The 27,933-nt window shown below is 44.4% G+C and overlaps 1 protein-coding gene across 2 annotated transcripts; it reads right to left on the bottom strand.

Annotated features, from left to right (window-relative positions):
- Positions 1-339: 339 nt before the first annotated feature.
- On the bottom strand, positions 340-27,933 carry NCBP1 (nuclear cap binding protein subunit 1). 2 transcript variants are annotated; one of them, XM_066604402.1, is made up of 23 exons: positions 27,822-27,933; positions 25,826-25,914; positions 25,060-25,160; positions 22,433-22,592; positions 20,699-20,806; positions 19,599-19,720; positions 18,986-19,055; positions 18,662-18,877; positions 17,597-17,694; positions 15,618-15,681; positions 13,887-13,997; positions 13,526-13,590; positions 12,112-12,174; positions 10,853-10,927; positions 7,752-7,855; positions 6,932-7,054; positions 6,719-6,821; positions 6,137-6,230; positions 5,884-5,987; positions 3,702-3,816; positions 2,647-2,769; positions 2,445-2,558; positions 340-2,361 (listed from the first exon to the last, which is right to left on the bottom strand). In XM_066604402.1, the coding sequence occupies exons 1-23, from the start codon at positions 27,853-27,855 to the stop codon at positions 2,248-2,250; spliced, it is 2,370 nt and encodes a 789-aa protein (XP_066460499.1). In that variant the 5' UTR covers positions 27,856-27,933; the 3' UTR covers positions 340-2,247. The 2 variants fall into 2 exon arrangements, with proteins under 2 accessions (XP_066460499.1, XP_066460500.1); XM_066604403.1 differs by having other exon boundaries at positions 22,433-22,589.

The raw sequence follows: 27,933 nt of genomic DNA, 5'->3' as shown, positions 1-27,933 counted from the left end.
GGATTGCATTACAATACGCAATCCTATGCAGGCGGACGCGATTTGTCCGCGTGAAACCACACGCAGAAAACAAATTGCGGCATGCTCTATTTCTGTGCGGGTCTGGCAGAGCCCCACACAGAAACGTTACTCCCGGGCCACCGGCTCCACTCATGCGCCGGCTTGCCAGCAGCCCGCACATCAGAGCCGGGGGAGAAGTTGAGTGCCACATATTGGTCCCTGCAGGGGCTCGGGTCGGATCCCGCTGCGAGAATTCTCGCAGCGGGATCCGACCCGGCCGTCTGCAGGCGGCCTAAATCACCATTTCAAAGAGTTAAATGAAACACAGAAGAGAGCAAATAAAAACAAAAGTATCTTTTTGTATTTAAATCGAGACACTTTCAACAAAAATACATTTGAGAAGAAAATGCAAGCAAAAATAACATTTGTAGAGAAAAGAAAATAAAATCCAAATCAGGACAATGGCTTGTAATATCTACTTAATCGACGTACAACAAGGAGATCTAGCACAACATAAAATAGGTAATAACTACAAACAGGTGGAGGTGGGAGGAGCATGAGAGCTAAAAGCATCATGGCCGTCCCAAAACAAAACGGCATTATGACTAGTTCATAGGGTTCCAATCTGAATCCGGTTGGAGAAATGAAGTATTCTCTGCCTTGTCTCCAGCTGCTTTATTCTTATTATTTATCCCTTAAAAGAAGAAGTTCAGTTCAGATACATAGAAACTATTTTAGGAGAACCAGTTGGAAAGCTCTGCAGAGAAGACCCAGATCAGACACAGACCTGTCACTAAGGATGCAGATTTGTCTTTGTTCCTTATCCAATGAGAAAAGAGAGAAGTTAGCATGAAATGCAAGATCTTGGACTGCACCAAGGTATCTTCAGCGGGTGCGAGGTCGGGCTCACACGAGCGGGTTGGATTCCACCTATAAGCCCTGATGGGGTCTCTGCGTACAGCCGCGTAATGAACTGCGTACTCATGCAGGTGGTCATGCGCAGTACAACCTTTTCCTATTTGCGTTTCCCGCGCCTTCTCTTATCGTATATGGGCTGCGGGTATATCCGTGCCCATACAGCATAATGGGCTCTATGGTCGCGCATTCCGGGGTAAAATAGAACACGCTAGGTTTTATTTTGCGTGAGCGGATTACGCCATTCCGACCCGCTAATGTGAGTGAAATTGTGTAATCCAATGTACAGCGTATGACCACGGATCATACTATTGCGGAATATGCAGTTCAAATCCAGTCGTTTCAGACCGGCCTTAAGGATAACAAGTCAGTTCAAACTATCTTACATAGTTATTATGTAAGCACTGTAATGTATAGGTCTATTAGGCCGAGCTCACATGAGCGCAAGTTTACCGCGTGATACGCAGTGAACGGAGTCAATGAAAGTACATTGATTTTCATTGGTCCCGTTCACATTAGCGAATATTCATTGTGTGTTAGAACACACTTTGTTCTTTTTGTACGCGCGTATATTTTGCCGTGTATTAAGAGCCCATTGCGCTCTATGGGTGCGTAATCAACGCTGTCCATATGCAATTAGAGTCAGTGTAGGAAATTTAAGCAAACAAAGAAAAAAGTTAGCCTGCGCATGGCAGCGTGTGAGAGATACGCTGTTACACGCAGTACAAAGTCGCTGCCGTATGTGGTGATGGGCCTCCACAGCGGTAAAACACTGAGTGACTGACGCAGTATTTTACGCATACGGTCGCCGTGTGACCCCGACCTTAACATAACACATGCCAGATAAACATAAAAGCTTTGAGTTAAAATATCTGCTGAGAACCACCAAGAAGAAGAAGAATGGGCTAATTGGTGAAATGCTAAACGGATTGATACGAATACAAGTTACAACTGGTTGTAGGTCATCACAAAACTTGCTATTTCATATGACCGGCCGACTGTGAGGGGGGGGGGGGGGGGAGATTGTATCTCCTCAAAATAATATAGAAAGGGGTGAACAAATAATAAAGACAGTCAGCTTCTGCAACACCTTGCCTGATGCGTTACGTGTGCTTGATCCTCCGAGCTCGTACCAACCACACCTAATATGGCACCCACAGTATATCTAAGAGCGCTAACAAGCCAGATAATTTAAATACTACAGACGTCTGCACCCAGTTGTCTCATCATATCAATGACATCGCTCTCGATAAAACCATTGCTACAGTCTCTTCCTTACACGTTCCCCCCCCCTCTGTACTGCAGAGACACCGCAGCCGGGTCGGCCACCACTTATCCCTGCAACGCACAGAACTGCTGAAAGACAGTCAGAATGTGATGGTCCAGTTCTCCCGTGAACAAGAGGTTCTCCAAAGTCAGCATGTACTGCTGGATTATCTGATGGTGCTAAACAAAAGGAGAAAAGCAGAGTATGAGAAATCTGTGCGTGTCGGATATATGCAACGCCCTACAATCAACAATATACCAACCAGTAAGAAGATCTGCTGAAGTCTCTCTATGCAGTTCTTATACCATGGAGTGATCACATCAATGCCTCCTGTTTCACAACGGACTAAGTGCTCTGTGAGGATCATAATAAAACGCTGCAAGGAAGAAACAAACCCTTCAGGCTGGAGGTGGGTGGAGGAATTAGGACAGCAATTAGGAAAAATCATTTTAACTTTACAATACCTGGAAAATTACAAGGAAGAGATTTTTTTGTTCACTTTGCGCCGACTCCACTTTTTCCTGTAAGCGCTCAATTTGCTCCTCCAGGGGTCCGTCCTCTCTTCCACTGTCGTCATCATTGTCTCTCTGAAAACAGACCACACATCTGCCCTTTACATCTTGTATTTAGGGTACAGGAGATTTAAGATCTACTTCAGTTATCTGCATCTTTAAAGGGAACCCGTCACATCCCCCACAGCACCATAAACTACTCACTCTTCAGGTTCCTGTGCGAGCGCTCCCCATAGACTTGTACAGGAGGGCATATATACGGGACTCTAAGAAGAGTCAGATAATCGTGCTGCTCGCCGACTTCAGAGGTGGACACCACTGGATCACAGGCGGGTGTAAGAAATACCCCACCCAACCTCCTGTCAGGCCCGCTAACAGCACTATAACTTAGTTTATGGTGCTGTGGGAATGTGACAGGTTCCCTTTAAGTTATTTTATCTTCTCATTAGAGTAACAGTCCGTTTAGACCTGCCAATTTCTCATTTGAACAAGTAGACAATGTTACAGTTTGCTTGGGCAGATACATTGTTGGCTTCTTCAAATGAGACATTGTTCAGTCATTCACATTCACTGTATTAGGCTACATTCATACGGGCAAAATCAGCGGCGATCCTCTGGCGTGTGTGAATCACGCACCCGAGGGTCGCAATTTCACAGAACTGATGCGAAGCACTTTTGGATGAGTTTCTTAGCCCAATATCGCGCTCGCCTGTGTGAATCTGGCCTTAGTGAATGAGAATGAATGACGATCGGTATTTAAACTGAACGATTAGTGAATGAGCTAACAAGCTCTTGAACAATATCCTTCTGTGTAAAAGGGCCTCAAGCAGACCGATAAACCTGACAAATGTAAACTCAATGAAGCATCAGTGAGCGTGTAACAGCTGCTGCGTACACGATCCCTCTCCATGGTTTAAGGTCGACATTTGGATTTAAGCGTTTTAAAGAAATGACTCCATCGTGGCGACTGCCACACTTTCATGCTACACTCAGTCTTGGTTACTCACCCGTTTGTGCTGCTTGGCTAGCCGTTGCTTCGCATCCTCCAACTCTCTCTGGATTTTTTGGACATGTTTATTCATTTTTCTAATTGTGGAATGCAAAGTTTCCCAAATGTATAACCTAAGAAAGGAAGAAACACAAAAGCTTTCATGAATGAAGAGTTTTGCACATCAGAGTAACAGCACTTGTCTCATGAGCCCCTATAGTTCATGCTTTGGTCATCTGCATTATATACAGCCTTGTACAGTATATGGACACCCAATAACTAGAGATGAGCGAGCACGCTTGGTAAGGTGAGTTACTTGAGAGAGCCTCGCTCATCTCGACTAACTGCCTTCTCCTCCAAGCATGCTCAGGGATGAGGGGGGGAGCAAGGGAGAGAGTGAGAGAGATCTCTCTCCCCCAGCCGCCGCCCCCGAGCATGCTCGGAGTAGAAGGCAGTTAGTCGAGATGAGTGAGGCTCTCTCAAGTAGCTCACCTTACCGAGCGTGCTCAAGAGCAGACCCTGGATTTATGAGTTGGTCTCTGCTTTACTGCTTAAACAGTCCCCACTTTTCCAAGACTTTCCAATTACTTTTGTTGTATTTTCACACGGCGGAATCAGACGCAAATTTTTCTACCTAGATTCTGCCTCTAAAAACTACTGCAGAAATCTGCATCTGAGCTGTGGATTCTGTCTAAACAAATTGGCAACAAATCCGCATATGTATTTAGCCCTTTTCAATGGAATAGGAGTGGAATCTGCATCAAAAATTGAAATGTCACATTTTTTTTCTCCTGCACGTGAAAAAAAATCCATGTCCTGTAGAGTATGGTGTGGATTCCCAATGAAGTTAGGGGATGAGGATTTGCTGCAGATTCTGCATCAAAAACGCACTGTGTGAGCACACCCATACACATAAAAGCACTGATTTATGTTGCCATCTGTACACAGTGGTGAAGCAGTTGGTACTATTTTTTGTGGAAAAGATTAAGAGCCGATATGAAGTCGGCAGCAAGTACATAAATGGAGAACGGGGTTGGTTGTTTGTGGGTTGCACTAAGTGGGCATATTGTGGCACAAGATGGCAGCACTCTGACAGGGCATCTATTGCATCAAGAACACACGAAGAAAGTGTGCCTGATGAAGAAGGTAAAGAGCTTTGGTCTTTTTTTAATAAAAGGTAATGTCCCATCTAGACGAGACGACGGTCATCGAACCGACTGCACAAGTGCTGATGTCACTGCCAGTAGTTAGCGCTCGTGCAGAGCATCTACACAGGCAGAGATCACTGCTGGATCGCGGGCCTCTTGCTCAGCGCTTCACCTTCTTTGTGAAGAAGGGAGTGTTTATACGCAACAAGAAGCCAGCAATCCAGTGATATTTTATATACCGACTGAAAGTCAGTGAGAATGAGAAGTGAACGGATAGTAAATGATTTTTTTTGCATTTACATGGGACGATTATCACTCAAGTTAGTTTGTTTGAACTAATATTGAGCGATAAGCGTCCCTTGTAAATGGCCCTTGAGTGCCGAGTTTCAAAGAATCCTTTAGACAGCTGGAAAAGTGTGGGCATGCCCACTGGACTGATGAGTCGTTAGTGCAGGATGTTTAATCCTTTGCAATCCCATTTTGGATTCAGGGTTTTCTAGGGGGCTTTTTCTTTCTGCCATTATACAATGGTGCCATCTGCTGGCTAGAGCCAGTACTGCGGTATGGGACATGCTGGAGAGGCCCCCGACAACAGAGCAGCTAGTAATATACAGTAAGAATACCCTGCCGGACATCTTCTAACATCGGAGCTGTACAGCCTTCAATCAGATGGTCTTTAAATTGTGTTCTGCAAATATGAAGACCTAATGGGCACTAATGGAACTGTGTATAGAAGGCTTTTTCATGAGTGATATTGTGCTTTAAATGGGTTAGGTGGTAAAATATGACAAATTCCCATTAAGATAAGTGAAAATAGGTTGAGGAAAAGTCATTCGGGCCGCTTCCCACTAGATCAGCAGGTCTCTGACTATTTACATACAGCGAGAGACCCATCAATCAAGCCAGGCAAGGAGAGGCTGGCAGGGAGCCACATTGGCACACATTCTCCAGATTATCGTAGGCTATAATAAGATTTCCTTTCATTTGAAGCACAAGGGAACTCTGAAAGAAAGCCACTTGAAGTTGCAAGTAAATGATCTCTTGTTGCGTCACCTTGTAAAGTCATGGGATAACTCTGGGGAGAAGATCCAGTTGGCCACAGCAGCACAATCAACGATCTGAGTCCGGATCATCTTATCCACGAGTATTGCAATCATCTGCAGAAGAGAAGAAGGGAAATCCCCACTTATTAAACATTAAGATGCTGCTTTTATACCTGAACTTCTTGTTACCCTTTTTTACTCTTCTAAATGGCTAGTTAGTATAGGAGGATTGGGATAATAGGGGGCCATCTATGGACTCCCACCTGCGGATGATTCTTCCAGACATCATAGACCACTCTTAGAATGTGGAGCTTTCCTTCGTCACTCTCCGACAAAGCTTTAAATACCTCATGAAACCTTAAAAAAAAAAAAAAAAGTAAAATAAGTGCTAGTTATGTAGCTGATTATTAAAGGGAACCCATCACCACATTTACGCTCTCCATGGGCAGCAACAGACTGCAGTAATAGGTCTGCTGTAGTTTGGGAGAGACTTCCATTCAATTAGTAATCACCAGCAGACTAGTCCTCTGTACCTCTGAGCTGAAGCTATCCTCACCTAAGGCCTCCGGTCACGGATCGGCAGCTGTCTGCCTATTACTGTGCATGGGGACTAGCCGCAGCTCATCTATATGGAGGACTATTTTCTGTAGCCCTCTGTGTGCGACTACTACTAATATATGTTTCTTCCAAATTACTGCACAGATCTACACGGCAGACGTATCACTGAAATTAGTGTGACCGACACTAAAAGCAGGCTGCAACAAGGATGGTGATGGATTCCTTTACGTCTGTACGGTTCTACTAGAGGTTACCGAATAAAAGGAAAAATAAGTCATTTTACTTACTTTGCAAGCGCACTGAATGAATAGCTGAATGATTTTGAGGCCAGGTTGAGCAGGGACTGGACAAACACCTCTATCTTCAGCGGGTTAAAGCTGATTCCTTCATCTGAAAGAAAACCTACATGTAATCTTTGTTTGCCCATAGAGAACCTAGTTGGTACTTTAGGATATATGCACATAGGTTCCGAAAACAAAACAGATGAGAAAACACGTTACCGTCGTCATCGTCTTGGTTGGGGTTTTGCACATCTTTTAACATGCTAAAAATGTCTTCAGTGACTGCCTTATTTTTGATGGCATTGGTCAAGTTAATCGCAACCGCATACCCAGGTAGAGCGCCTAAAAAGGGGTATAGAAAATGCAGGCAGTCATATTAATAAAAGACGGTAAGGACTTCTCTACAGAAAGTTATAATGGAAACAACGGGGTAAGACTCATCAATAGATTCAATAAGGTACTGAAGAGTAAGGAAAGGGCTACATGGCGACTTTGGCCGCAACAGGTCACGCCACTAAGGAGTGCAGTGCTACAATGGGACCTCGTTTAACCCTACGATGCATGCTGTAGAAGTTTGCATACATATGATTCAAAGTGCAATGATTTGTATAACTGTACATGAGACGGCACCACGATGCAGCGAGCTCTCTCCCCAACTATTCTAGTCATGCCACGTGGTAACGTCCGTGGTTTGGGTTACATTTGAGGAGCATTGAGTTGCGACTAGTGGATGATATCGGAGAGGAGAGTACATACGTTTTAGCTCTGTTATACATATTATATTTTTTTTTTTCTCACATACGATGAAAAATATTTTCTATTAAATCTGTTTTTATGGAATTTAATTATAAGTTACTGTTTGATCTAGGACTTTCCTGTGAGGTATGTGAGGGAATTAGAATTGCGTATAAAATGTTGGAGATAAACTTGAAAAACGGTCATTTCAGACCTACGTCACAAAATTCTTTAGAAAATACATTAAAAATTGTTATAAACTGCACAAACATACAAGAAGCAGACATAAAAGACGTAAACTTACTGCTACTCTCATCGCCATACTTGAATATGCATTTTGGCTCAGCTGGGTACAAAGCAGAAAAGGACGAAGGTACAATATCCAATATCCGCTGATAGTAAGAAAGTCTAAGAAAAACAGAAATAAAAACATACATATCATGGCCACGTACACACGGCGCTGACGCTTCACTTTGTGAATGATCATTTATGAAAAAAACTTGTTCACATTTAAAGAAAGAAAAAAAAAGTTATTATTGGGATGTAAGAAGCTGGATGGTCGTATCTACGAATTGCCCCCACCGGCCGTTCTGACCAGACTGTTAGGAGGTGTTGGGACCAGTGGATGTGTGAGGGCGCACAAGGTGACCGGGCTTAGGGAGCCCCCTATAGACCACCAGTAGGGAGGAGCATCTGGCCAGACTGTTAGAAGGTGTTAGGACGAGAGGATGCGTGAGGGCACACAAGGTGACCGGGCTCAGGACGCCCCCCTACAGACCACCAGTAGGGAGGAGTGTCTAACCAGACTGTTAGGAGGTGTTGGCAGCAGTGGATGTGTGAGGGCACACAAGGTGACCGGGCTCAGGGAGCCCCCTATAGACCACCAGTAGGGAGGAGCATCTGGCCAGACTGTTAGAAGGTGTTAGGGCGAGAGGATGCGTGAGGGCACACTATGCGACCGGGCTCAGGACCCCCTGATGGATGATCAGATGATCTGGTGGTCTAACAAAAATGAGCAGCTCCATCTGTTTTGTTGTCCACCATCCACACACAGGTGGCGCTATTGTTACAGGCTCCTGTGTCTGTCGGAACTATTTTCAAGTGCTCGGCTGAAGGACATTTGGGATCATGGCACCAGTTATGTGTACGGCCTCTGACACCCACCGTCGCCGTTTGCTGTGGTGTCAAACTACAAAACTGGACGCTACAGAGTGGAACTGGGTTGTCTTCTGCAACAAATACAGGTTTAGTTTTGGCACTGACGGACGTTTTCATGTCTGGAGACCTCTGGGTGAGCGCCTCATTCCTGCCTTTGCTGTAGAGCGGGACACCGCCCCCTGCTGGTGTGATGGTCTGGAGGGAGTTTTATCAAACAGTCGGTCATCCCTAGTAGTGGTATGAGGGACAATGACATCTCAGCGATACGTATGGCACACCCTCCATGTCCGCCGTATCACATCTCACATCCAAACTAGAGGCGGTACAACAGGGTACTAGAGCCTCCATGCCCACCTGTATCACATCTTGCATCCAAGCTTCAAGTGGTACAATGGGGTACTAGAGCCTCCATGTTCGCCCGTATCACATTTTGTATCCAAGCTACAGGCGGTACAACAGGGTACTAGAACCTTCATGTCGACCACTATCACATCTTGTATCCAAGCTAGAGGCAGTACAACATGATACTAGAGCCTCCATGCTTGCCAGTATCACAACTAATATCCAAGCTAGAAGCGGTACAACAGGATACTAGAGCGTCCATGCCCACCCATATCACATCTTGTATCTAAGCAGCACAACAGGGTACTACTAGAGCCTCCATGCCCCCCGTATCACATCTTGTATCCAACCTTGAGGCAGCACAACAGGGTACTAGAGCCTCCATGCCCGCCCATATCACATCTTGTATCCAAGCTAGAGGAGGTACAACAGGGTACTGGAGCCTCCATGCCCACCCATATCACAACTTGTATCTAAGCTAGAGGCATCACAACAGGGTACTAGAGCCTCCATGCCAGCCCATATCACATCTTGTATCCAAGCTAGAGGCATCACAACAGGGTACTAGAGCCTCCATGCCAGCCCATATCACATCTTGTATCCAAACTAGAGGCGGTACAACAGGGTACTAGAGCCTCCCCCTTTAAAGGGGTCAGTTTCCCACAATAAATTCTCCTTTTGCTCTGTTACTGTAATTACTTATATCAGCGTTACAATCACACAGAGAACCTTTCATTCCATTCCGAGAACCTCCAGGAGACGGATTATTATTTTTTTGTCCACTACTATGAGTGTACTTCATAGGGCATATGGACATAGTGGATTGTGTTCTCCTGCACAAACAGCAATAAGGCGCTATTATTGTACTGTCAAAGTACAGCTATTACCAGAAGTACAATATAACAACCACTCCTGTGGTGGGACCCTCAATAATGCACCAGCCACCCAGATCTGGACCGAATCCGCACACCAATGTAGAAAGCAAATGTGGCAGCATTCATGGGTGTAAAAGTCACGAAGTTTCCTTTATTCTCCCATAACAAACAAAAAACACCATACAGGCTACATTTCGGTCCCCAATTGTACCTTGTCAAGCCGCTTAAATCTTAAGTCTTTTCTTTTGCAACATTGCACTCGTTATTTGGAGCGACTCACATTGCCAAGTTGATTGTGATACCTGAGGCATCCGCTGAAAACCTTTCCATAGGAAGACTACCTGAAATCCTGAAAACATGACCTGTTGGGGGGTCCCCGAGGACTACAGTTGGGGAGCACTGCTATAGAGAGTGACAGACACTTTCCGGACAATTCAGCACAGAACCTCCACCTTTCTAGCAGGGAGCCAATTACTAGTATTCTCGTCACACTTTCTAAATCTGAGAATACATTCCCTGCATCTTCTGTTGAATCACCCGATTATATGTGTTTGCAAGTCACGGACCACAGACCACACTCAGCTTTTCTTATCCCACCCCATGGGTACTGCTTTAGAACATTCTAAAGTCTATGATCCCCAATGACACAGACAAGAAAACTAATAAGATTACCTACCGTGAAATCCATTTCCCTTTCACATTCATTGGGGACACAGCAAGCAGCCAACTTTTTCATCTTCCACTATCTGGAAGTCTTTCCCAAAATGGATCCTCACTTTTCTGTTTTTACAGGGTAACATTCAGTTTTCTAAGTACAGTTTGTATTCGTTAACCTAATTTTTTAATCTACGTTTATATTACTGCATGTGTACAAAAGTGACTTTGCTTAGTGCCTTGGTGTACTTAGGGTCGCCCCCTAGTGGCAGCACCTATACCGTAGGTTTCTGTGTCCCCAAGGATCGCGATCAGAAATGGATTTTAGGCAAGTAATTAAAATCCAGTTTTTACATACTGATGAACTATCAATTACCTCATGCATTTTTCCAAGACCTCCCGAACAAATTGGGGTTTAGGTCTATCCAAGTCCTGTGAAAGACAATCTGCCCTAAAACACAGAGAGATACTAATAATCAGCCACAGTATAAGCATTTTTGAAAGTACTCAATAGTATAAGGGATTGTTTAATCGAAACTTTAAAGGGAACCTGTCACCGCTAGAGACGAGCTAAGGCAAACTACTCAAGCAAGTACCTGCCCACTCGTCTCTAAACATTCAGGTGTCGGCGGGGAAGAGCGGTGAGTTGTGGGAGTGAGCAGGGAGGAGCGGGGGGTGAAGACAGTGATCTCCCCCCCGTTCCTCCACCGGCACCCGAATCTTTAGAGACGAGCGGGCAGGTACTCGCATAAGGCACTACTCGCTCGAGTAGTTTGCCTTAGCGAGTACGCTCGCTCATCTCTAGTCACCACCATCTCAGCCCAGAAATTAACTTCAATAGCTTGCAGGGAATGAAAAAAAAAATCAGTCGCTTCTATGTGCTTTCCCCCCCCCCCAATGAGCCCATGTTCCTCCGCATTTAGGTCCCAAAGTTATCTTGCGCTGTATATAAATGAGGAGTCATCTGACACGGTAGAATCCAACAGATTCATGAGCTGCTGAGCTGTTCACACCCCTTTCTCTTGACAGGTAACTTATCACATCCTATGTTACATAGGAGATCGCGCTCCCAAGAATCTCCCAGTAGCTAAGGAATCAGCACGACTCTTCTCAGCCAGTTTCCATTAGCTATATAATGACACTGGAACCTATTTGCAGAGGAACAGGGGCTCATAAAAGAAAAAGAAAGGGAGGATATTAGAGGAGATTGATTTTTCACCCCCCGCCAGCCAATGAAGTCAGTTTTATAGGTGAGATAATGGTAACTGGTTCGCTATACCTAAGGCTCCCTGTCCATGGGCGAATTTTCTTTGCGTTTCCCGCGACGATAATCCGGCTGCGGGGAACGCAGTGAACGCTTTCCATAGCGTTGCTATGAAAAGGGCAGCTTCAACTTGCCACGATTCTCCGCAGTGAGCCTATCTGTCAGATAGACTCACCGCGGAGAACAGTCATCTCTCCCCTGCTCCCGGGCGGCAAGATATCGCTACGCCCGTGGACAGGCAGCCTAAAGCCTACAGTGTTTCAGTACAGTTTATGGAGGACAGAATATGTGAGATAATTGTTTAAACGTCCTGCAGGCCGACTATATGATCAGCACTTGGCAGGACGCATCACTGGACATAATTTACTTACCAATCTTCCCAATTCCATCTAAATTGAAAGTTACTCAAGTGGTGAGAAAGCCAATTTATGAACCTAGAGGAGAAGCAGAAAAAAAAGTTATATTTACAGGATAATTTTACACAATTAATGCACAATTAAAACTAGCAGGTTTACTTTAATACAACACCACACTTACTGCTGCAATATCCTGGACATTGAAGGTGATGACATAACTGAATGCCATCATTAAAAGCAAGTGACTTAGGTGCATGGGTTTTGTTATATTACCATCATTGTAAATAAGGCCGGTCTACCACAAGCAAGTCGGATTCCACATGCGGGAGCCCACAGCAGAATCAGAGCTTGTGCCCGGCTGGCATCTGCGCGTACCTGTAAAATCTGTACTGCGGATGGTCCATAAGATCAATTGCGGAAGGGTCGGACGGCCTCCATTGAATTAAGTGGAAGCCGTCCGTGTGGAATCCATGCAAAAATAGAGCATTCAGCGATTTTTTTGTTTTTTCTCTCTGAGCGGAAATCGCAGTGGCTGTCCACTCGTGAGGGACATGTGAATGCTCTATTTGTTTGAATGCGTGTGGAATGCCACAGATTGTCCGTGTGGGTGACGATCGCAAATTCCTCAATTCAAACTTTCTCGTATGAGGCCGGCCTATATGGTTTTTCCAAAAGAGATTGATGAAGCAAACTGCATTGCTTTTACCAATTAACCCCTTGATGGCCCATTTGGGCCTGATTTTGGGGGGGATTTTTATCTCCAATTTTCCAAATCCATAACTTTTATTGTTCCATTGATATGGCCGTATAAGGCATTGCTTTTGCATGGCGAAGTGTAGCTTTTATTGGTATTTTTTGGAGAGCAGTGAAGAAAAACAGCAATTGTGTTTTTTTTACAGTGTCAATCATATGGAATAAATTAATGACAGGATAATTTCTGCGGGTTGGTACGATTACGACAATACTACAATCACATACATATTTTTTGTTATTTTTGTTTATGCGCAATAAAAATAAAAAAAAAAAGTATTTACTGCATCCATCAAAGTCCCATAACTTTTATATTTTTTGATCGACGGAGCTGGGATAAAGCTTGTTTTTGCACGACTAGTTGTCATTTTTATTGGTACCATTGCCATAGCAACCCACCAGCCCTCTGCAATTATATAGCAAAGGGCCGATGACATCACAGAGAGCTTAACAGCGGGAATCGGCGTTCCTGTTAAAGAGGAAGGATGGCTGTCAGTCACAGCGGACTCCGGATGGTGTGGGCTTTGTTTTTGAGGCACACCAACCATAGAACGTAAATGACACCCATTAGCAAAAACTGCTTCCCACAAAGGGCTTATATTCCAGCCCTGGGGTATGAAGGGGGTAAAGAATGCTCCATAATTCGGTCACTGCATGCTGCAATATAGGAGTGAATTACCTGTCAATGCAAGTTACATTCATTGTATCCAAGCGAGTGTACAGCATTTCAGTGGCTTGGGCGAGCTGTTTTCGTCATTAAGAAAAATGATGATGCATCGTAAAACATGAAAAACCTTTTAAATGCCTCCGCTCATAAAACAGACAAAGGGTAGCTGATGCATATGTCTGCTATATACTTAGAAAGTGCGATAGCTGACAAGCTGTATTCACATATAATCCTTCTATATATTTTGGTCCATAAGAACCCGAAACAAATGCAACTCATATTGGACAGTCCATTGCATCTCCTGCGGACCCTTTTTGTTGGTGCCTCAAATTAAGTGCTACCCAGCTAACTGTTTATACTTCAAAAAGGATACCACTTGTGGCAACGATCCTGGTTGAAGCTTGCAAAGCTCAATTAACAATGTTGTGTACATGACTTCTATATGTGGGGGAACTGGAATCTGAAACAATTCTCCAAAGATGACCTACAGCAAGAAATAAAAATAACGCATATATTAGTATAATGCAAAGTCAAAGATCAAACAAGTACACAGATTGCTACAATCTCAACAAATCCACCATATCATCAGGTCCTGGAATGGCCAAAAAAAAGCCTTAGACAGGATCTCCTGGTCTTCCCGGTCTCAAACCTTGCAACAACGAGGCCCATATTTTCTTAAACAGTAGCTTTATCTCAAACCTCTACTTAGGGCCGCCTGCAGACGGCAGGGGCGGATCCCGCTGGTTCAGCGACTGGACCAAATTCTAAATATAGCTTCCAATTAGGAAAAAAGTAAGTGGTCTCATTAAGGCCTCAATCTGTACCTAGATTAAACTTCAGTTTTCCTTTTGTCTGGCCTACTAATGGGGTTACCTACTTTGGGATAAAAATTTCCTCTAATCTCTCAACTATTTACCACTCATTTTCCCCCTTTGGCAGTCGTATGTAATATAGATTTAGACTCCTGGAGCCATGGGGATTTCTCCTGGTTTGGAAGGATCAGGGTTCTATAGATGATCCTGTTGCACAGACTGTTACATGGATGGGGATGGCCAGCAGGAGGCATACCATCTTTTTGGAGTGGGATCTACATCAGACTGAAAAATATAGATAGAGTTGGTCTATCCACTGGTTGCTTGTATTGCTTAGCTTCAGGTCACAACTATCTTAAGCTTCAGGTCTCCTTGCAGAGATCCCTTCGCCGCTTACCTATTTTGTGCTCAATGGCATCCTTAAATGACCATCAGAACTCTTAGGGCTCTTTCAGATGAGCCACCTGCATGTTGTGCATTTCTTAAAAGGTGACATTATGTTTTGAGCTGTTTATACCAACTGCTATTACTCTAAGTGCTCTGAAGTACTGCGTTTATAACTGGACTGCTACAAGGTAAGCAAAACTTTATTTGGATCATTTTACCAAGTTCCAGTCAATTTATACATTGGTCACCAAGGATACCTACAACTTTGTACTTGACTCTCATTTATGCACTTACTGCCATCTCAGAATCGCAAGATAGTTCTACATAATACTAAGTTGTATATATATGCTTTGTTGTTTGTTCTTTACGTAACACACAAGTCTTTTTGAATTTGGATAGTAATCGGCAGTTTTTTGTGTGCGTTTTTTTTTTTTTTTAGTGTCAAGGCCCATTTACAGGGAACAAACTGTCAGGCAAACAATGCCCGACAGCGTGTCCCAGTGATGCTCGCTCCTTTCCTGTTACACAGGAGCAAGCATTCCTGGGATCGCTTAGAGCGTAGCCAGCATGGAGTTGGGGCGGCCAGGGCACACTTTCCCTCCGCCCACCTCCATTTACTGCAAGCAGGCGGTAGTTCAGAACTGAACGACTGTTTACAATGAACGGCTTGTGATTTAGGTTTCTGCATGCAGAAACTATACGATTCTCGTCCAGTGTCTGCATGCATTTACATGAGACGACTATTGTTCAATTACCCGCGGAAGCGTTGGTATTTGAACAACTCTGAATGCTAGTCATCCCATGTAAACGGGCCTTCACACTATGTTTTTGTGGCTTTTTATTCACCAACATGTGTATACTGAAAGGACCAAAATAAATAAAAAGGTTTCTTCTGTAAGACATACCTCAACAATATGGTAATTCAAGGGGATCTTATTCTTCCCAGGGTAGCTAAGAAGCTGTGCAGCACTGAAATAAGATTACAAAAGCAAGTGTTAGGAAAGCAGCCACAAAGAACATTGTACACCAGGATTAAAGGGGCTGCGCAAAGAACACAACTCCTGTTCATATGACCATCAATATGGGGTAGCTCACTCAGGACCCCCTGTATAGGCTCAATAAGAGCAGCTGCAGTTTTGCCAGTCTTTTGAGCCGTCCTGGGATTACAAGGATTCCCATTCATCTAAATGGCCGTCTCTTAGTACCTGACTTCCCTTATGTCTGGCAAGATTCATTGCAAGTTTTACAGATGTGCTGCAGACAATACATTCCCTTGTGGATGAAGCCCCTCTTCGCCCAGAGTGATGCAGTTCATGAACTGCGGCACAAAAATTCTGGTTTTATGAGAAGTACAGCAAACAGGGTTACTGGAGTCCACTGGTTCCAAGTCACCGGTTAATGCTGCCCTCAGACATGGCAGCATAAATATGGCAACAGATTCCCTTCAACTACAAATGCGCAGATTAACTACTGAAAATGTGCCAGTTTTTTCAAGGATATTGTGTCTGAAAACCGTCACAAAAATGCAGCACATTAATGATGGATAATTTTTCACCAATCGTGGAAAAGGGGGCGTGGCTTATTTTAACTGCCAAAATACATTGAATAACTTAACCATCTAATAGGTAGTATAAACTTAAGACTAAACAGTCAAAAAAAACAACAAAACAAAAAAAAAAACACCATATTTATCATCCAGGAGAGGCACTGTGATATATGGCATGTTTTAATACTGTCTGCTCCAAGTTTGTTCTATTTGTCTGACCTATACACAGTATTTGCAAATTATCTCCTCCCCCTGTGGTCAGCAAGTTACAGGGCAGAAGGAGTAACTTCAGAAGGGTCTGTGATCCAAAGATTATTCCGATTGCCAGATTGGAGGCAGGATGAAACTTTTTTCCCCTTAAATGGGGAAAATTGGCTTCTACCTTTTTTTTGCCTCCCTCTTGATCAACATTGGGGGGTAGTGGGCTAAAGTGGATGGACAGATGTCTTTTTGGCCTTACATACTATGTTACTATGAGTTGAGCAGATGGATATATAGTTTTATGGGGGAAAAAAAATCTGTATAGCTTGTGTTTTATTTTTTTTAATGTTCTTTCTATACTTACCAGTCCGCTAGGCGGTCCTATCAGTGATTGGCGGCAATCTCTCAATGCACACTTATACAAGGAAGGTGGTCAATGACCGAGTAGGACCTCCCCCACTGGGCTTCAAAAACCCAAGTTCTACTGAACCTTTCTCCACAAAACTATATAATCAATCTGCTCAGTCTCCTGCTCCAGAACATGCTGGCAATAGATCAGACTGCATGTTTAACATGACATGTTCCCTTTAACCCTGTCTTTGCCAAGGGGTTTCAAACATTTTACACCTCTTGTAGGCAGGAAGATTTTCCCACTTTTGAAATCCTGCAAAGCCTACATACTTTTTGAAGGTAGACGTCTGAACCATTGTACACACACACACACACACACACACTATAGGAAGTACTGTGCACCTACATTTCTACTTGGATCACGCTTTTGGGCACCAATATAATTTAAGGATCTGTGCCTCTCCTCCTTCACCTAGAAGTGCACTTCAACTTGCTCTATCTTGGGCAAGATTCCACCTAAAGCAGTGACCTTGACTTTAAAACAAGACTAAGATCGCTGCTCTAAGTGGGATGCAGACTGAGAGAGATTACTAGCAAGGATGTATGAAACAGATCATTAGTAGAGAAAGAGTTAAAATAGCTACAAAACTGCACTGGAAAAAAACATGGCTTCTTACACCCAGTCTCTACTATAAAATACAGCATGAGAAAAACTAATACAAAATCGATACCCTTTATAAAAATACACAAAAACAACTGCACAGAAAGTTTCAAAGCCTCATTTACCAGGTTTTCCTCTCTCTCCAGTGTGATTTAATGATGCAGTGCAAATTTTCTTCTATAACAAATCGCTCTACAGAATGAGATCCAGGCATTACTGGACCCTAAAAGTGAAGAAAAATAAAGCAAAAAACACAAAAAGTGCAGATTACCATCATTTCAAGAAACGAACAGAATATAAATTAACTCATTTACATGCACTGAAAAGATTTCAGGTAAACCACTGTGATAGCACTATGCAACACATGTGAAACCAATGCCAAGAATTACATTTAAATTGATTTTAAAAGGGAACCCGTCACTACTCCACAGCACCATAAACTGGGTTTACGGTGCTGTTGGGGAGGCGACAACAAACTGGGCGATGCATTTTATGTTAAACTAGCCCGCTCCGTCACCCAGTGAAGTTGGTGCGTGGTATGAAAATCAGACTTCTATACAAGAGCACATACACGGGACATGCTTGATAGGCATTTATGCATGGCACGCCTGGGAGCCTTCAATAGACTCCAGGCTGCCATGCCCCTCAGTACCGTCATTGGGTTGCGAGAAGGGGTCCCACCCTCCCACTGCTTAGAAGCACAGTCAGCTTTGACCGCAGCGTCTAAACAATTAAAATGTTGTGATTAGAGCTAATTGCAGCAATTATCGCGGGCTGTAAGCAACAGCCACCAGGTATGGAGCAGACTAATATTCCGAGCCAGTCCCATACAAACTTCACGACCACGGGACATTTAAATGTATTCACTGGTCCTGCAATGGTTAATAAAAATATTTTTTTTAAAAACTGTATTTTAATGACTGACTAATCCATCATGCCATAGGCAGTACTATAATCTTACCGAAAGGCAATGAACTTTAGCTTACACAGCTACAATGTACTCCTGTCAACCATGTACTGTACATTGCTATGCTGGTTTCTACCTTGTCTCATAACCTACATCTCACTGTACTTATGAATTTATTCTATGGTTGTTTTATGAATTACTTGTGTTTTTTGGGTAATTGTAAATTAAGCAATAAAAATGAAAATATACATAGAATCAAAACAAAGCAAGTACCACAAGTTACCTCTGGAGCATCTGTGTAGTCAAACATTCTGAATATGACCCTTGGAATGGGATAGACAGAATCCTTTGTGTGAGGTGGCGGGGTGAAGGGTGGCAAATTGTGTTGCAATGCTTCACACAATATGCTATCAAAAGCAAGGTATGGGCGCAATATGTGTCTCTCCTGCCAGCGATCGGTCTTCAACTTTTGAATCTGTGCCCAAAGACAATCCAAGTACTGGAAAGAGGGGAAAGAAAAAAAACGAAAACCCCGATTTATGGCGTCAAACAACTAACTGATCATTCCAAGCTAGATAAAAAAACAAAAAACGACTTGTTACTCTACCTCTTCTTGTGGGTGAGGCTTATCTGCGGACCATACTTGTAACATAGGCAAATGGGTTTTTTGACGTTGCCTAAAAAGGATAAAAACTGTATGAGCTTTTCATTAAGAAACACCACACTGTCCAAATCTGACCCTCTGGCAGCCATGTTTAAGGCTGGTTGTCCACGGGCGTAGCGATATCCCGTGGCAGATCTCCGCTGCGGAGTAGGAGACAGATAACGGTTCTCCGCACTGAGCCCATCTGACAGCTAGGCTCACTGCGGAGAATCACGGCAAATCACAGCATGCTGCAATTTGAATCCTGCGAGAGGAGAACCGCTATGATTCTCCGCTCATGGACGCTGTGGCTGCGCATTCCATAGCAACGCTATGGAAAGCTTCAGACAGCATGATTCGCCAGTGATTTATCGCCGCCCGCGGACAGGGGGCCTAATAGCACAATTGTATGACAGGAATATTTGTTGAGTTACCCATTCGAGATCATAAAGGGAATATTTATACCTTATGTCCTGCAGAAACAACAGGATATATATTTTGTAATTGCAGACCATGTGCCAACTGCTCACTATTGGTGTGTTGATCTAGGACCAGAAAATAGACAGTTGAAACTTACTTGAGGTAGTTTTCAATTTGTGATAAAATACGGTCCATCTCTACATCCTTTTTCTCATATAATTCTTTCCCGACCCAAGGCAAGGAAGAAAGAACAGCAAACACGTACCAATCAGATCGCACCTAAGAAAAAACAAAATATGGAGAATTAAAGTGAACTCCCAATAAGGCAATATTGCACTCTGGGGACCCCAGAGAAGCACATATACAATACGAAAAAAAATATTTTGGGTGCCTTTGGCTCCCCAAGGCTAAACATTAAGGCAGATTATACTTTTTGTCGACTGGAGCACCATCTCTGATGTTCTACCAATCGCTGAGCAAAATATGAAACTTGTTTATAATATTGTGAGGTGGAACTCAAGACTAATATTGTAGCCGATGGAGTCACCAAACCCATCCAAATGCTCCAAACATTCACATGATCAGAGGAAACTAATCTACAGGTGGTACCTTGTAGATTAGCAAAGACGTATAAGGATTCTACATGTGTGTGCTGGAGATGTAATGACAGATCCTGATATGAGACAGCTGGTGGGAATGTGAAACAATTCAGGCGATATGTAATTTATTATCTGTGATCTGCAAATCCACAATCTTCCGATCACTAGCGGCCTTTTCACAAGCAAATTTACGAGTGGCGCAGAAAATTTGTTAAACATGTGTACATGCATAACAGGACCATAAAACTGTAAATGAAACCCTCAGCCTAGCCCTGAAGTAGGGCAAAAAAAAACAACAAAAAAACAACAACTTTGAACCTTCCTCTTTTTGCCGTTATGCAGATTGCGCAGCTGACTTTTGTAGTTTGCTTGTAATTAAATCCCCAAATCTGCTATTACATTTTGAATAGAGGCGGCCCCACAGGGTGCTTGTTCTTCCCCGACCACCATTAAAAAAAACAGATAAAACAAGAATTGCGCTCAATTTTTCTTTTCATACTAATGTAGCGAAAGGAGCGAGATCTCTCACAATATGAGCCATTGTCCACATGGATGGTGAGAGATACTATGCCTTTACCACACAAGTACATGTTAGTAACCGAAGATTACTCAAAGAGTCGAGACACATTTTTGTACACAGCACTCAAACAATTCTTACCCGCGGTATATCCTCTTCCTGTGTGACTCCAACAAAATTTTCAAACATTGCTACCATGGAGGGCGCTGCGATAACATGGCAATTCACCAGATCAGACAAAAAGCGGACCTTTATGTTGGTTCAAGGGGGAAAATAAAAACAAGTTAAGATTCTTAGTAAAGATGCAACCCATTACTGGAAACTTGCAGAAATCTTTAGACTACAAATATATCATTTTTTTTCCCCAAACATAGATAGGCAGAGTTCAGTTCAGAATTGGAGTCAATATTTTTAACCGAAAAGAGGCGAGAACCATCAGGTTTTCACTTGTCATCGGTTCACATAACAGGTTTTCATTAAACAGAATTAAAGAAAAAATAAATAAACTGTGGTTTTGCTGTGCTTTATACAAAAACACCACAAGATTCTAATGATTTCCAGTGAATAGTTATTTCTGACACGGTTCTGTTGAAATTGGGGCAAACCACTGTGTTTTTGGCGAACTGTTGAGCAAATCGCTAAACACACACACACAAAAAAAAAAAAAGAAAAAAAATGAAACACACAAACACATCCACCACCCAAGAAGTCCTTCTGCCATGAGCAGATCTTAGGCTGGGTTCACATAGATTTATTGTGTGTGCCCGGCCTTTTCATCACAGCCCTCCATCAGAATAGCAGAAAATGGCAATCACGATCTTTAATCAGTCAAGTGTTGACCACTCTGACCTGCGTTTGGGAAGTCTTCCTCTCGTCTTCAGTATTCTTGGGGGACAGAATGGTGTGGTCAGGAATATTTGTGGTTTCCAAAAACACCAGAAACTGATAGAAACCGGGTCAAAGACCAAATTGGTCTCAGTTTGGACTCATTTAAAGGGTTGCCTGGTTACCGTACAACATTCCTCCTACAAATGTGCTAACAAAGTCGGATGAATTTATCGGTTCTCTGCTGCCACAATCTAACGCTGTAGCCCTGCCGTCCTCCTGATGTTTGTCGTCAATGTCATTACAGGATATCACAGAACCGCTGCTGCAACGTCACCACCCGGTTCTCCAGACATCAGCAATCACATCCCAGGAGCCATGATGCCACGAGATTGGAACGGTGATGCTGTGGCCACCGACTGGCTGCAGCAGACATAGAATAATGAAATCATCTTCAACAACACCCACCAGGACCGCGGCGGGGCCACAGCACTGGATCGTTATGGCAGAGGATGGCATGTACAGCTAATTCTTTTTCATTTTAACACAGTTGGTGGTATAGGGGGAATGTCGTCCGGTAACCACACAACCTCTTTAGAGTGGTTTTCCTAGGCCTTAAAATTGCTTCACAACCACTCTGTCCTTCCTGGTTGCAGCTGACGAGAACATGTGACTGCTGCAGCCAATCACTGGCTGCAGCGGTCACATGTTCTAGTTAGCAGCAACCAGGAAGGACAGAGTGATTGTGAAGAAATTTTGAGCCATGGCAAAACCCCTTTAAAATCTATGGTTCCAGCATTCACTGACAGTTTGTCGTCTCATGTCCGTGAAACACTGGAAAGGCCGACAGGACATCGTGGTCAACAAAGCAAGTAGTTCCTGGTGCCCGCTAACTGAACACATCTAAATAAAGATTGTTCAACAGCGGCACCGTGGATTATTTAACCGTGATTTATAAGTGCATATGCAAACGAAGGTAGGATTACATTGGGGACACGCAAATGGTATTGCTAGTCAAAGTGTTCTACAAAACAAGTCTGAGAATCTTACAAGATACGTGGCCTCCATGTAGGCGTTGGACTTGATGGTTTCTTTCAGGTGACGGATCATGGCTTCTACAAACTCTCCACCAAAATTGTAGTTTCTTGCATTCAGCAGTCCCACTAGTGTAGTGTAAACCGTCATTTTCTCAGGCAGATTACGAGCGCTGCTTTTTACGAGATGAAGCGACATAAAATAATTAGCCATTTCATAATTGCCCAGCCATAACGTCTATACAGAGTGCAGGCATACAAATTACAGATTAAAGATACATCCAAAGTGTGTGTGTGTGCCTACTGTGATACATTTCCTATAATCACTAGAGATGAGCGAGTGAGTAGTGCCTTAGCCAAGTATCTCCCCGCTCGTCTCTAAAGAGTCGGTTGCCGGTGGGGGAGAGCGGGTAGATCTCCCTCTCCCTCTCTCCCCGCCGCAACTCACCTGTCACCCGCGCCGGCCCCCGAATCTTTAGAGACGAGCGGGGAGATACTCGGCTAAGGCACTACTCGCTCATCTCTAATAATCACACATTAACGTCAACATTTTACATTTAAAATCAGGTTATTTTAAATCATTTATTACAAGACACACAAACTAAAAAAAAAAAATCTTGAGCGATTCTGGTTTTCACTGGTCACTATAGCAGACACAATAGGCTGATATTTCTTGTAAGACAGAGCATAATAGGGCAACGCCGATTGGCACAATACACTGCAATGCAGAAAAACTGCAGTGTATTAGAGAAGCAATAAAGTAGAAGTGAAAAGTGTGTTTTGGAGCCCTGGATATTACAAACACACCCTTTTCCGATCTCTTAAAGGGGTTGTCCCGCGCCGAAACGGGTTTTTGTTTTTTTTTCAATAGCCCCCCCGTTCGGCGCGAGACAAACCCAATGCATGTGTTGAAAAAAAAAAAACGGATAGTACTTACCCAAATCCCCGCGCTCCGGTGACTTCTTACTTACCTTGCGAAGATGGCCGCCGGGATCTTCACCCTCGGAGGACCGCAGGTCTTCTGTGCGGTCCATTGCCGATTCCAGCCTCCTGATTGGCTGGAATCGGCACACGTGACGGGGCGGAGCTACGAGGAGCAGCTCTCCAGCACGAGCGGCCCCATTCAACACGGAGAAGACCGGACTGCGCAAGCGCGTCTAATCGGGCGATTAGACGCTGAAAATTAGACGGCACCATGGAGACGAGGACGCTAGCAACGGAACAGGTAAGTGAATAACTTCTGTATGGCTCATAATTAATGCGCAATGTACATTACAAAGTGCATTAATATGGCCATACAGAAGTGTATACCCCAACTTTGTTTCGCGGGACAACCCCTTTAAGTAAAATCTGAATATTTAGAAGATCATGCTAATAATCCCACACCGAGTGTTTTATTAAAAAAGTAATTAAATTAGGCCTCGCTCGCTCTGCTGTTTTGCTTTTCATTTTCCTATTCCATCATGGGAACAAGAAAAAAAAATAAAATAAAAATAGTTCCTTCATAGGACGGATCTTAACTGTGCTAGATGGATTTCATTAACTATCTGGCATATGTTGTCAGCTACTTAGAGTGGGTTATACAGACGACGGTTGGTGCTGCTCTGAGAGTCTCCACTAGGACTGGTGGATCTTGGATATTACACTGCAGGAGTCAGTCCCTATATACTGTTTTCTGTAATTATATGGGATTTCTGTTTGTTGTCCCGAGATGATGACAAACTATTCCTGCAATAGCACTCTTAAGGCTCATGCCCACGGCCGTGGGCTGAGCCTGCGCCATGTTATTCCTGTGCACATCCATCCTACATGTACGAATGTTGCTAAGGGGAATAAAGGCGAACTCCACTTCTAATCATCCTTTATGCATCTCAGAAGTTTATACCTGCGCCTCATGAGCTGACACTCTTAATCTGTGTAACAGAGGCATTGAGCTTCTGCACACTGTGTTGCTGGCACACTCAAAGACCTTTTAGGTTACAGTTCTAATAGAGTCAACGAACCAGCTGTCTGAGACAAAGCTATCTCAGTCAGATAATGAAATCTCTGTTTTAATGGTTACAAAGGAATGGTACCAATACTTCTTGAGATTCTGCACAGTATGTGATAAGAATTAAAAGTGGAGATACTCTAATGGTGCTTTTACATGGGACGTGCTGTTGGGCGTCCCAGTAATACTCGCTCCTGTGCTGTTATACAAGTAGGAGTATTGTTGAGATCGCTCACAGCGCTGCCAGAATGGAGGTGGAGTGAGAAGCGCTCTCCCCCCGCCTATCTCCATTCACAGTAAACATACAGCTATTCAGTGTAAACAGCAAACGTTCACTTTTGAACGGTACGTCATTCAGTTTTTTGCATGCAGAAGCTGAACGACTGCATAAATCTCGTTCAGTCGCTGCAGGCCTCTACATGGAACGACTAACGATTCTGAACGTTATTCGTCCCGTGTAAAAGGGCCATATGACAAATCTCGGTAACCAGGCATTTAATGCATCCATGTATTTGGCCTAGTCATTACTGTCATCTATGGAAGCATCATTGCTACGACACTTTATGTTTCAGCTTGATTCATGGAGTGGTGTAACTGGCTCCAAAAGTCTACCTAGCTGTGTCTATGTCTGTCTGCCCTACAAACAAACTTACACCGAACAAAGAATTCTCAAGATTTTGCTTTTGTAGTTTGGCAAGTCAGCTTCCAGAACGCCGGCCAGCCCTTCCAGGTTGCTCTCCAGTGATGATGTACTCTAAGGATAAAACAAATCATAAATGACTCAACAGTGCAGAGCATTTCAGCAAACACACTACTAAATAGATCATTTTAGGTACATGACATACATATAGTGTCCCCCACCCCCACACAGTGGAAACGTTTACTACTAAAGTGAATGGGATAAAAGCAAATCACGTAGAGGAAAAGAAAAGAAATTACTGTGGATTTCTGCTGTAACTAAACTGCGGTTGTGCTGCAGATCTGGTGAGGAAATAACACAAATATGCGGCATTTCTGCAACGGGTGAATGTACCCCTAACATTGGAGGCAGTAGGGGAACAAATCACGCACACAGGAAAAAAAAAAAATGTAAAAAAAATTTGCGCCCCTAGAAGTTGTCGTTTTGCTGCAAGCACTTACACCGCAGGCGGATATACAAATGATGAGAGTCGTGATGCAATTCGATAAACCTTCTTGCCACTCTAAAAATGGTTCCACTCCTGGCTGAGATGAGAGACCTGCGCCCGTCTCCTGACCACCTCGCCGGATGCTACGGAAACGGTTGCCGTGGCAGCTCTACGTCGTTTCTGTAACTCCCATCAATCTGACTGGGAGTTATAGAAATAGCGCAGCAGAGCGCATCGTTATCCCCACAACACGGCGGTGCGCACCCAAAGCCATCAAGAGGAGGACCTTTACCTTCTCCCCAACTCTACATATGAGCGACTCAAGACGATCTTCGATGTCGAGCGGTTCTGAGGTTTTCCGCCTTTTATGCGGCTGTCCTCCTAGGGGAAACAAGAACAGTAATACAGTCACAACAGATTAAGACACGTGTTACTGTGACACATAATGGGATCTCCTAAGGCCGTGCTCACACAGGGCGGACCCTCCACATGGGAAACCCACAGCATTTAGAGTAACAGCAATCTAGATGGGATTTGTAAAGTCTTGTCCGCACTGCAGAGAAAAATATGCAGTAAATCAGTGCGAAAAACTAATGATTTGGATTTTAAATCTGCATTCTGTTAATTTATGGCAGCGTTAGTGCCGATCCCATCTCTTCAAATGAGTGGGTGAAACCCGCAGCAGCTGGTGCAGATCCTCAGCTGATCATCTGCTATGGGAAACCTCCTATGGACTCTAAAGAGTCGCCTTCACAAGAGCCGGCGGCCGCCTGGACACATGTGGGTGCAGCTCTCCAGGGAACGTCATCTGCGTGAGGTCGGATTATTACTGCAGACACGTCTGTGTGAATAAGCTCTAAGGCCTCCTGCCCACGGCCGGGGCGGATTACACCAGCAGAGTCAGACACAGCGCCCCACGAAGACCCCATACTCACCTCTCCGGATCTGCCGCTAGAGTCCCTTCTGGTGCACATGTGCCGGCAGTGACACACATTCTCGCGATACTTCCGCTGTGCTCACGGTGGAAGTATCGCGTGACGGATGGCTTCCATTGTAGTCAATGGAAGCCGGCCACATGTATTTTCTGTGGCAAATAGAACATGCCGCGATTTCTTTCACACTGCGGAATCCCGCGGTAGAACATTGAAAGGCAGAAAGCTATTAGGTTCAACAGAACCCAATAGCTGCGGGATAACGCCGCGGATTTCCAGCGAGCGAGATGCGGCAGAAATCCGTCAGAGCCCTAAAAGCTGCCTGCTGTACAACCGCAATTCCAAAAATGTCGGGGGTGCTGCGTAGGAGGGATAAAAAAAGAATGCTCTGATTTGTAGATCTGCCCGCCTGCAGACGGCCGGGTCGGATCCCGCTGCGGTCCCATGCCACTGCAGAGACCTGCGGCTCACCGGCTCCCGGCATCTCCTCTCGGTGCTGTCTGCCCGCCAGAGATGAGCCGGACCACCACTGGTGACATTTCTGTGCGGGCTTCTGCGAGACCCGCACAGAAATAGAGCATCCCGCGATTGGTTTCCGCGTGCGATTTCACGCGGACGAATCGCGGCCATCTGCATAGGAAACCGCAGAAGTAAGCGGTACTAATGGAAGACAGCTGGGGGAGTCAATGTTCTAGTAAGTCACATGACTGTATAAGAAGAGCATGGTAGAGAGGCCGAGTCTCTCAGAGGCAACGAAGGTCAGAGGTCATCAGTCTGTGAAAAACTGTAAAAACAATTGGGGAACAATTTCGGAAAAACGTTCCTCAACGTAAACCAGTGGGGGCTTTGAAGATCCCCCATCTACAGAGCAGAGGATATGGAGTTCACGTGCAGAAGGGGCAAGGCTGACGGTCAGTACTGGATGCCTGAGATCTACGGGCCCTCAGGGGCCCCTGCAGTGACAACTGGCAGGATTACAGAACACAGATCCCTGCACGGGCCCCGGAACATTCCAGAAATCACCGGTGTAAGATAAGGCTGCAGGCAGGGGCCACACAGCAACACGAGCCAGAACCAACGGCCTCCTCTCTGGGCCAAAACCCATTCAAAAGAGACCGAGACAAAAGGAGACTCTCTCCAGCCTGAGGAGGCTGCTAACAGAGAACAATAGGCTGCTGCAGACCAGCAGGGAAAGAGTCCTTAGTAGGGACCGCATCAGTGAGCAGCGGGAGAGCACACGGCCGCCGCGCCGGACGGCAGACAGGGCGTGCTGGTACGTGTAGTACTCCGGCTATCTACCGAGACCATGACAGAGCATGATAATAACGGCTCCGCTCCCCCCGCAGGGACTCTCACCATCATTCTCGTCGCTGTGCCTCCTCCGGGACATGGCAGCGGCCGAACGCTTCCCTCACACTGAGCAGTGCGGAGCACTCGCCAGTGAGGCGCAGATCTCGCGAGACTTCCG

The sequence above is a fragment of the Eleutherodactylus coqui genome, chromosome 5, assembly GCF_035609145.1.
Source record: "Eleutherodactylus coqui strain aEleCoq1 chromosome 5, aEleCoq1.hap1, whole genome shotgun sequence".
NCBI classification, from domain to species: Eukaryota; Metazoa; Chordata; class Amphibia; order Anura; family Eleutherodactylidae; genus Eleutherodactylus; species Eleutherodactylus coqui.
The sequence above is the reverse complement of the archived record's forward strand: the minus strand, read 5'-3'. Positions and strand labels throughout refer to the sequence as shown.

Excerpts from the sequence above, each read along its gene's own strand:
- NCBP1 (XM_066604402.1), bottom strand. The coding sequence starts at position 27,855 with ATGTCCCGGAGGAGGCACAGCGACGAGAATGATG. Across the intron at positions 25,915-27,821 it reads GCACAGCGACGAGAATGATG|GAGGACAGCCGCATAAAAGG; the intron begins GTGAGAGTCCCT and ends TGTTTCCCCTAG. Across the intron at positions 20,807-22,432 it reads ACATGGAGGCCACGTATCTT|GTCCGCTTTTTGTCTGATCT; the intron begins GTAAGATTCTCA and ends ACCAACATAAAG.